This window comes from Mus pahari, chromosome 11 (assembly GCF_900095145.1).
Source record: "Mus pahari chromosome 11, PAHARI_EIJ_v1.1, whole genome shotgun sequence".
NCBI lineage: Eukaryota > Metazoa > Chordata > Mammalia > Rodentia > Muridae > Mus > Mus pahari.
The window spans coordinates 26,855,680-26,866,658 of record NC_034600.1 but is presented as its reverse complement, the minus strand read 5'-3'; the positions used below and the strand labels follow the sequence as shown (position 1 = coordinate 26,866,658).

Below are 10,979 nucleotides of genomic sequence, written 5' to 3'. Positions count from 1 at the left end.
AGAGAGAGAGAGAGAGAGAGAGAGAGAGAGAGAGAGAGAGAGAGAGAAACTAATAATCCCTTAAAATTAAAATTCCATCTAGACTTCTCAGCCAGAATTACCAAGATCTTGATACCATGCAAGCATGAACTTGTGCATACAGGTTTCACAAAGTATCGTGAGGTGCGTGGTAGACATTACATGGTGTTTAAAATCCAAGTGCAGAACTACTTTGAAATGTAAAACGTAGAGACTAGCATAGTCCATCACAGATAACGAGAGTGTTACTGAAATACTGTCTAGTCTTCTGGTGTGTCTGGATTTGTTTTATATAAGCATCAATGGCTGCTCTTGAAAAAGCACAGTTGAATTGCATTCTGGTCATGGAAATGTATATCGCAAATGACTCACTTTCTGTGTGATCTCATCTTCCTTTTTTCTTTCTTCTATTTTTTAGAAATCTGGCCTTCATTTTCGACACACAGATAACACTGTACAGTGGTTAAGAGCTATGGAGGCCATTGGACTGCCCAAGGTAAGCTTTCACATAGCACATGCTAACCCAGAAAGATTAAAAGTTAGTGCAAGGCAAACGCCTCACTTTGAAACTGATTTGTCAGGCTGAGACATGTCACTGCGGGCTTGAGATATGGAAAGGCCTATCCAGGGACACATATGGCAAGAATTCACAATGAAGTAGGAGCTCAGCTACAAAACACACAAGTGAAAGTGTGTCTAAATTAAACAAGGGTAGAACCGGCTTCAGCTGATAGTGAATTTAAGGTAGTCGGCTCCTTTAGGTACATTTTCTGTAAATTATTATAATTTAACTTTTTAAGTTTATTTTATGTGTCCGTGCATGCAGACACAGATGGGCCAGAGTATGTGGAAACCAAAGAACCACTTTTCGAAGTCAGTTCTCAATTTCCAAGCTGTTGAAGCAAGGCCTCTCGTCTTCACTGCGAATTCCAGGCTAGCAGGCCTATAGACTTCCAGGCAGTTCTCTGGTCTCCCCTTCCCACCTCATCATCAGAGTGCTGGGATTACAGCTGCATTCCACAGCATCTGGCTTTTTCTGTGGTTTCTGGGCATCAAACTCTGGTTATCGGGAGTGCAGATGTGGTATTCTTTCCTGCTGAGCCATCTCCTTGGCCCACATTTTTTATTTTGTAATTATTATTATAAATCATGGTCTCACTTTAAATCTGAAAGGTTAGAGGCTTGTAGCTCTTACTCCTAAAATAGATCTACCAAATAAAATTCAATCAGCAAGCATTCAGCACTTGGTAAATTCAAAGAGAGAAGAAATAGGCATATGGGGGAAATGAGAAAATTACATTTGATGGAAATTGTAGGACTACTTTTATTTCAGAAGGATTATAGGATCACAGGAACTTTCAAAAATAGTTTGTCTCTGTATATCCATCCTTCAGCTTCCCCAGCACTGACATCTTTATAACTGTAGCACCATATTAGATAGAGTGTTTTACATGTGATATTTTGTTTCTTTTTCTTCTTTTTTTTGTTTTCTTTTTCTTTTTTCCTGTTTTCATTTTAAATGGCAGAGTCTCTATGTAACTAAGGCTGCCCTAGAATTCACTATATATCCCAGGTTGGCCTCAAGCTTGTGGAATCCTCCTGCCTCAGCTTCTGAATAGTGAGCTTCTTGCATGTTATTGCATGAGTTACCATCAGGGTGTGAATATAAACTAGAAGACTGGCTTTATTTTAACAGCTTTTCTTGTTCTCACATGAATTTGTTGGCAAGATTGTGAGTGTATTGTTCTGGGTGTGCAGTTTTAGCCCCTGAATGGATTTGTGTGCCCCCCTACGGCTATCCAGACAGTCACCACGGGGAAATGGACTTTTATCTTGCATCCCTCCCCCCAGGTTGCCCCTGGCAGCCACTAAGTGCTCTCCATCACTGCCATTCGTTGTGATATTTTTTAATATTATTGGAATCATATGGTGAGCTACCTTTTGGGGTTGGTTCACTGTCCTTGAGATCTATCATGGTTTTCATTTGTGTTAAGGGCTCCATCCTTTGCATTGCGTAGTATACAGCTACTTTAAGGAAATGCTTCATAAGATATCATCTTGAAGACAAGGTGTCAAAGGAAAAGCTGGCCTGTAAATACCCATGTTATTAATTTACCATTGAGCCAGGTTTGCTGGTAGAATATCACCCATGTAGGCTGAGAACTCAGCTCAGTGGTGAAGCACTTTGCTAATATACAAGGCTCTGGACTCAGTTCTCAAAAACACCACCGAAGCAGGGCCTGGAGAGATGGTTTAGCCGTTGAGAACCCTGGCTGATCTTTCAGAGGTCATTGATTCAGTTCCCTGCATCCACGTGGCGGCATGGTTTCAGTGTCTGGACTAATGCTCTTTTTCAGCTGTATTTTCCTCAAATTTCCCAACATTTAGTTCACTCTGCCGTTTTCATTCAAACTGATCCCCCCAAACATTAAACACCACTCCCTTCTGAATACTAGTTGCCACTTAAAATGAATCCGTTTTGACTTATCAAGTGCTACGTGAGGGATTGGTTGGTAAATCAACAGAGAACTTCAACTAGAAATTTTCTTGGTGAAGAAACATCTGGTTAAGGACAGTTTCATGACATGGGAAAGACTTGATTGAACCTATCCAAACTTTCACCATGAAAGTCTCTGACAGATGATATTATAAGAGTACCCTGAGCTGACTCTGTAGGGAACTGTAGTCGAGCCCTTCATTTATCAATATTGAATGCACATTCCCTGTTCAGCTTCACGTGAAGGGCTAGAGACACAAGCGGTGTGTGACAGTCCGATGAACTATAAGCTGACTCTCTGGTGTAGGAAGGCATTTCCATAGGGACTTCCCAGGAGAAATATAAATGTGGAAGAAAGGGGCCTCGGGAGAGTTGGCTGTCAGTACAGTGAGGTGTGAAGCAAGAGCCATAGTTGTTAGAACTTTAAACCCAAGCATTCTGAGTCTGAAGCCCTTGTCTCGCCGACACCCCAACAGCAAATGTGTCAGGGGACGGCGGGAAGGGGACTGAGACTTCCCAGGCTGCAGAAATTTCTTTATGAACACAGCAACTATACAGCACATCGTTCGCTTGAGAAACACCCTTGTCTCTATTTTTTCCGATGTCCAGTGGAAAAATTACGCTTGAGTACCAAAGTACTACCATCTGGTACATGACTTAATTTTAGTTTTAATGTCAAGCTGTATGAAATACTCACTGAAAGCAAGTGATGATGATGTGCTTATCTTAATATTAGAGACTTCAAGCTCAATTATTCACTTTGTTTCCCTTGCTCAGAAATAAAAAAGTTTGGTACCCAACTCTGCAATCTGTTTCTTATCAAGTGGTTAGCTTCAAGCTTAGGGGGAAAAGCAGTGTGGCTGTGCATGTAAAAGGCTTGATGTTCAAACCGTCTGCTCCCGTAAATCCAGGTCTAGATGGTCCTCCAGGAGAAGAAGCAGATGTTCTGAAAATAGAGATGCAAGGTGTCCGCTGCAGAGACAGGGAGAGAACTGGGAGCCAAATAGATGTTCAGCCACAGGGAGTGGTTAAGCTGTGGTTCAGAAACATGAGAGAATTGTTAGGATTCATCAGAAATTATGAGCACATAGGATAATATAAGGGATGGGAAGTAGTCAGCTTCTAGTTAGTCCTTCCAGCAGGTTTATGCTCTGCACACACTGGTATAATTTAAAAAAAAAAAAAATCGAGGAAAAATAGTAACAGTCTGAAACATGGAGTATTTTCCTTCAGACTCTACGTATTTTTAAGCAGAAAAAATATATACATAAATGTTCGTGAATTATATACAAATATTCAGGTTTTTAACTATGAAATAAAGTGGTCATTAAAAGGTCTCAGGGTCACAGGAAAGGGCTGGTTGTGAGTCCCACCTCTGTGGGATTGGCCACTAGGGGGCGAGCCACCCACCCAGCAAGGGTTTCTATGCTGGAATTGCTCTGTAGAGTTATAGGGGGCAATCACCTTCTATGTTTAAATAGCTGTAGACTAGCAAAGACAGCCCAGGTCTGGTTGGGGGAGAGAAATGAAGCGTAGTAAGTAGATTGACTCTTTTGTTTTCCAGATATTTTATCCAGAAACAACAGATGTCTACGATCGGAAAAACATACCAAGGATGATCTATTGCATTCACGCGCTAAGGTGGGGAAAATGCAGACTGAAACTTCCGTTTCCATTTAAAAGATTTTAAGCGACTGTAACAATCGCAAGAGCCTTAAACAAAACAGTTTTGAATTTGTTGGTACAGAATTTAGAAGAATTGCTGTACAAAGCCACCTTTGGACTTGGAAACCCTTGTGACATTTTTTAATATTATTCAATATTAAAACCCAGAGAAATTAATAGAAGACCTATGTATGATAAGGAGAGGCTAAGACTGGAGACAGCGAGGACCCATCAGGAATGTGCTGCTTGAGTTGGGTGTATGCGGATGTCAGTAAAACGCATCATTGAGCAGAGCCCCTAGTCTCTGTGATTGTTCTAACAACTCATTAAATTCTCCGCTTGAACCACCAATAAGAAAATGTAACACAAACGTGATTTCTACCGACTTTCCACTCAGTAGAATTTACATTCTAAGAATAAAAAAGAAACTCAAAAGTTGTTTTAAATTTGATCAAGACATACTGTTTTAAAGTGATTTTGCTTTTGATACCTTTTTGAAAGTTTCGAAACGCTGCTAATTCACAGATGACTTTTCTGTGTTAATGGGCCTGGGAAAACTGGGAACTTCAGATGGCAACCACTGTGGAACCCCAGCTGTGGCTGTTGTCTTGTGCGTGAAGGTGAAGCTTGAGAGATTTCATGTGTAATGAAGTTTTAAATTCCTTTACAACATCTGCCTTGTGTTTGTATTGCTGGAAGTCATTTTCCTGGCAGAACCCTCTGTCTTGGGGTTTACATTAACTTCTTCCTGGCTTTTTTCTTCTGCAAAGGAAAAAGTCTTCATAATAATTCATTGCAAAGCCAGTCTCCTAGAGAAAATTTTGATTATGTCATAGGATTCAACCCTCAACCCACCACCCAGCCAGTTTTTTTTTTTTTTCTTTTGAGTCAAGTTTGGAATATGACAGGCGGTGGGATAAGGTATAGGCCAAATGGTGGGCTCCTTGCTCTTTCTTTTCTCTCTTTACATTTATCTATTTGTTACTTATTCTGGTGTACGTGAGTGCACTCACACACTTTTAGGTATCATGCCTCTGCACACATGAGGAATCCCCAGAGCAGTGTGCAGAAGTTGGCTGGCTTGGATGGGCAAGTGCCTTTACCTGCTAGGCCATTGTGTCACCCGAGAGAGTGACATACTGTGCAACTCAGGTTGGCCTCAAACTCTCCATCCTCCTGCCTCAGCCTCCCCAAGAACTGAGACTGTTGACATGCCATCAGACCAGGCCTATTTTGTTGTTGTTATAACTTAGAATAGCTAAAAGTGAATAAATAAAATAAGCTATCATTTCTGCAGGAGGTGCTAGAGTGAGGAGCTTCTAGGTTTGCTCCTGTCTCCTATGTAGCCTAAGGTCCAGTGCACCAATAGGACTTCCTTTGGTGACAGCATGGAAAGGAGGTTTGTTTTGTTTTGTTTTGTTTTGTTTTGTGACAAGGTCCCACAGTGTGGCCCTGACTGACCTCTAAAGACCAGGCTGGCTTTGAACTCAGAGAGATCCACCTGCCTCTGCCTCCTGTGAGCGCTACCATCACTTGGCCCGGTAGGTTTCCTTCAAACTCTGTGTTTCTTCTGAGGTTTTCTTTTGAATGTGCTGCTTAGCAGGCCTCAGGGAGTTCTTGTCAAAGCTTGGGGCAGTCACTTAACGCTATGAGGTTAGTACTGCTTTTGTGACCTGCTAAGCCAGCCTTCGTTATGTTCGTATGTCGAGCCGGTGATCTCAAGATCCATAGCCAGCTTCCGGAGCAGTGTGTGTGAGCTTCAGTTGATTTGCTGGAGTACACACCTGGGCCATATGTTCTCCAGCTTACAAAGGCATAGCATGTTAAGTTCCTTTCAGATGAAGTCTTTGCTCCTAAGAAGTTACATAGAGTGACAGAGGGATTCACAAATGTGCATTTACCATAGTTTAAATAACGGCTTGATCGGCTCTGAAACAAAGAACGGGTCCTTTCTCGTTTATTACTGCATGGATGTACAGATGTTGAGGTCCTGGTTCTGGATCTTTATCAGTTACTCTTCATGGATGTCTTTGTGCCTTTTTGACATCCTGGAGCAGATACGTACGGTGCTATGCATATCATACATATGACCACATTCTGTCACGGGCTTCATGTCCTTCACTATCCTCTGTCCTCACCTGTGCGGCCGCCTCTCAGGAAGGAAATGACAAATCCCCGAGTGTCCAAGGCTTATCTATACAGCTCTCCTCTGCGGTGGTTTAGAAGGCTGTCGGTCTTCCAGGAAGCTGATATTCTGTGTGCGAGGCGCATTGAGGCAGCCTTTGTTTAATGAGTGCAGTTTGCTCTCGTGGCAGAGTTGGCTGCGTGCGTTATCCTGGCCACTACAGCTATGGCACAGCTGGAGTAGAGATTTGTCCTTACCTGGTAGAGGATTAGGCATGTCAGAGGTTTGGAGCATAGCTCAGGAGCCAGGAGGGAAGGTTACTCCGGGTAGCTTTGCTTCTCAGACCCCGACTTCCTTCTGGACTAGCCCAGGGGCTGACTGACCTACAAATTCAGCTGTGACCCTGACCAAACTTGTCAGGAGTCTGATGTGGAGTTAACAACCCAGCAGCCCTGGGCGTCTGTCCTTGCTTTCTTCCTTTGCCCCTTACCTTTTCGTCTGGTACCTGATTCCAGCCTCACTGCCTCTCAGTGCTGGACCCCTTTAACCAGCCCAGCTTGGCGGTTTCAAACTTGGCCTAACTGAGAGGGACTGACCTTCTTGGTGGGTGGCCTCCTCTTTTTTCAAGGAAATATCTATCCTTTTTTTTTTTTTTTTTTCCTATTTAAAAAAAATAGCATATTCTCCTTTGGAGAAAAGAGGACTGGAAAATGTAGAAAGAATGTTTTTAAAAGAGCTAAAATGGTCAATGTCACAAAATCACGCAAAAACCACTATGACTGTTTTGGAGACTTCGGATTTAAAATCTGTATGGGGCATGTTTTCCTTTTGTGGCTTCATTTGGAATGCTCTAAAGCCTATGCAACAGAAAGAAACCCACTCTGAAAGCCTAGCTGAGTTACTACACTTTTTTTTTTTTTTAAATGTCTGGAGGCCATTTTATGTCCACAGAAAAACTGTGTGTCGGATGGTGCTCTGTTTATAAAGACATAACAAGTGACATTCAGCAACTGTTCAATGTTTAAACAGTTCTAAGATTGAATATGTTGAAATGATTTAAACCATAATGTGATTGTTAAAACAACGCGATTTCCTCACATCCCTTAAGAGCAGATGAGATGCCCTGTCTGGGTTAGATACTCACCATTGCAACCAGCTGGGACAGATCCAGCTTCGTTTCGCTCTTGCGGTCATTGTTCACACACTAAAGTGACCTGCCCTCGCACTGCTGTCCTGTCGTGATACCTAAAGTGAGGCAACATGATTTTTAACGTCACCAGAAATCAAAGGGCACACCTTGAAGTCTAGCATTAGACCCTTTCCTTGTTGTACATGGCTCTTCTCTTTGGCCTCTTGTCTCAAGGTAAGTCAGAACCTGGCCAACAGCATCTAGTTCGACTTTACTTGGTTCATAAGACAGCACCATTTTAATGTCTAAGTCTGTGGCTTTCAGGTAGATTTTTTCTTTACTGTCTACCCCGTCCCAGTTACCGACTCACTCCCTAAGTTTCTCTTGGCTGGTGTGGTACAGCACATTGTCCTGTCACGGTGATGTATTGGCCTGACCTGTTAACATTATTAGAAGCGTATGTATGCCTTTTTCACTTTCTTCTTAAAATTATAGTTGGACTTTCTAGAGGTTTCCATCTCCAAGGAGATGGAGGGGGGGACAAATGAGCGTCCCTCATGCTGTTGCTGACTTGCTCCTCACAGCTGGTTCCGGCCTCTCTGTGTGACTGCTCAGTGCTCTCTGCTTTGGGGGTTCCCTTTTCTTCCGGTCACTTCTGTCATAACCTGCCTTCTGCAGTCCATCCTTACCTTGGGACACTTCCTATGCTTTGGGGAGACTTTTTGGCTAGTTCAGAGGTCCTGATCTTTTATTATTTCCCCGTAGTGCATGTAGTGTAAAAGCACGGACTTACCTGGGCTCCATAAACAGAGAAAGAACAAAGTACCTTGGCTTTAATAACTCCCCTTTGAAAAAGTGAAACAAAGAATTATGCATAAATTCCCTTTTGCACACCGTGGGGCATACTCTGTTGATCGTTTTGAACTCTGTGCTTAAGACTAAACCAAGACGGTTATTTTTCTGTTTGTTCACAGCATGGTCTCTGTGTCTCTCAAACTGAACTTAAACTCACAGCCCTTTTACCTTCTGAGGCCTGGGACTGCTTTTGTGGACCACCCTGCCTGTCTAATGCCTTCTGCACAGACTAGATAGTTTGAGGTTGATAAGTCATGGCAGCCCCTTTGTCTCTGTAGCACTGCCCCTGGCTTCTTTGAAAAAAATCCTTGTATTGCGGGCACAACCAGATGTCCTTGTTCCGTTCCCCTGACTGCTGCTTTAAGGTATGGAATCAACAACTGTTCAAGAAGTCCCTTCAGAGTCACACACAACTATCGATTATTCTAGTTTTAGCATCGTCAGGGTGCTAGATGCAACTTTTCTTACTGTGCCATTTAATAGAACGTCACGATTCTGCTGCGGTGGAAACCTATGGGGCTCCCCTGAGTGTAAGCAGTACTACAGCGCTGGAGCCTCTGTAGTTGGGTTCAGCTCTCCAGTTTTCAAATGTGGTACCAATGCTTAACTGGCACCCACTGTTTAATGAGTGCAGTTTGTTCTCATTGCATCATTAGAAGCGTTGTGTTACCCTGGCTGCAACAGCTGAAGCTTGGCTGGAGTCGAGAGTTGTAGGGCCTGCATTTGTGAGGAAGGTGGTGGCAGACTCACTTCTGGTTGACCAGTTGTTCTAAATCTCCTGCCTGCTTTGTAGAGGGCTCCTTTCCCTAGCTCTTCCCACAGCTTCATGGCTACCTGGACTCACCAATGGAGGTCTTAGACACATTGCCCAGGCATGAATGTATAACCTTCAATGATTTAGCTTTCCCTTCTCTTAGAGGTCTCTTTCTCCCAATGAAACTGATTTACTAAATTTTCCTCTAAAATACCAGGTTGAGTGTAATTCTTGCAGTATACATTTGAATTTACAAATAAGCTCTCTGGAGGGAGGCCTTAAAGCCAGACTAGAATCTTCAGGTCTTGGAAGGGATGTATGGAGATGGAGGTGAGAAAGGCATTTGTTCCTCTCTGTAGCTTTCAAACTCCTCCTTGTTCAAAACTCTCCACTTGGTCTGAATGCCATACTTCTCGCCCCACCTGTCTGAATTACTTCATGGCTGTGATGATCTTACAGAAAGCTAAACTCTTTGAATTTGTGAACTATTTTATGAAACCTACTGTGGTTCCATGGTTTTCCATTAGTTGAAGTTTAAAGTCTCTCAGAGTTTATCCTTTTAACTTTTTAGGAAGTTTACCTGAACTCATTTGCAGATGGAAGGACTACCTCTGGGTCCCTTTACTTTAGGCCAAACATTTATAAAATGGTGTCAGACTTGTGCCTTCTTCAGCATAGGCCTTTGAGCTGTTATATTTGAAATATTTAAAGGAAGAAAATGCTGGAACTTGAGAACTGGAGGAAACTTGGGAAGTTACTTAAGCCTGGCCATTCACTACACCGAAAGCTCATCTTGATGCCTTGTTCCAGGCCACAAATTCAGCCCTTTGATTCACAAATGTCCATAGCACAGTGTAATAAAACTAATAGTATTTTGTAACATCTGTTTTCACTTCCCAGCCTTCAGCTGATACAATTTATACAGCTAGTATCTTATGGGCTTGTGAGAGTCAGTTAGCTCCAGGTGGCCCTTCTGTACAGGCCTACATCAGCAACACGTGTGGTTTACCTTTTCATGGGATAAGAGGTTTCCAACTCTACACAAAATGCCTAGCTATTGGGCAGTGCTTGTAACATTAATGCCACAGCTTCCTCTGAAATATTCCTGGCATGCTATATTCAATGTTAGTCTGTTACCAGTGTATAGCAAGTTCAGTGTGGAGAGCCAGCTACAAGCAGCACTTATTCAATGGATTTGCTTTTTTAATATTAAGTCTCAGTTTTCTATGAATGTCAGGTAGGAGACAGCCAAGCCGGGCTTAAAATGCTTGGGAAAGAGGCTTTTCAATGGCTGGTTCTCATCAGCATGATGGACAAATATGGCTTACAGATAGGTGTTTTCCCCCTTTGTACTAATCTGCTTGGAAGACCTGTCACTCAGAGATTGGGTAGAAAACTCCCAACATGGAAGAAGTGATCTTTTCAGAAACTAATGTGAAATTTCAATGCCAGCGATGATAAATGTGGAAGGTGGAAACTAAAAACAATAGTCTTAATTCTCTGGATGTGATGTTTGAGAGCCCACATGCAAGTGAGTTTTCTACCTATTCCATCAAACCAATTTGAGAAAAATCCCAGGTTTACATTTAAAAGCAGACTTTCCCACTCAGCAAGGCTAATTTCCCAGCACCACCTTGTGGTGACTCCTAGTTAGCCAGGATATTTGTTCACTGAAATGTGTTACTGTTTCCCTGCAAGGTAGAGGCATGTTAGAGATTGCACCTACTTTCTGGTTTTTTGTTTTTGTTTTTGTTTTTGTTTTTGTTTTGTTTTGTTTTTTTTGGGGGGACACAGGGTTCCTCTGTATAGCCCTGGCTGTCCTGGAACTTACCTTGTAGACCAGGCTGGCCTCGAANNCAGAAATTCGCCTGCCTCTGCCTCCCGAGTGCTGGGATTAAAGGCGTGCGCCACCACGCCCAGCTTGCACCTACTTTCT

At 42.7% G+C, this 10,979-nt stretch overlaps 1 protein-coding gene across 1 annotated transcript in view; it reads left to right on the top strand.

The window, feature by feature from the left end:
• Iqgap2 (IQ motif containing GTPase activating protein 2) overlaps positions 1 to 10,979 on the top strand; it is a 264,615-nt gene that overhangs the window by 140,172 nt on the left and 113,464 nt on the right. The window contains exons 4-5 of the mRNA XM_029544180.1: positions 437 to 514; positions 4,080 to 4,156. Coding sequence (XP_029400040.1) covers positions 437 to 514; positions 4,080 to 4,156 — 155 coding nt within the window. The remainder of the gene's footprint in view (positions 1 to 436; positions 515 to 4,079; positions 4,157 to 10,979) is intronic.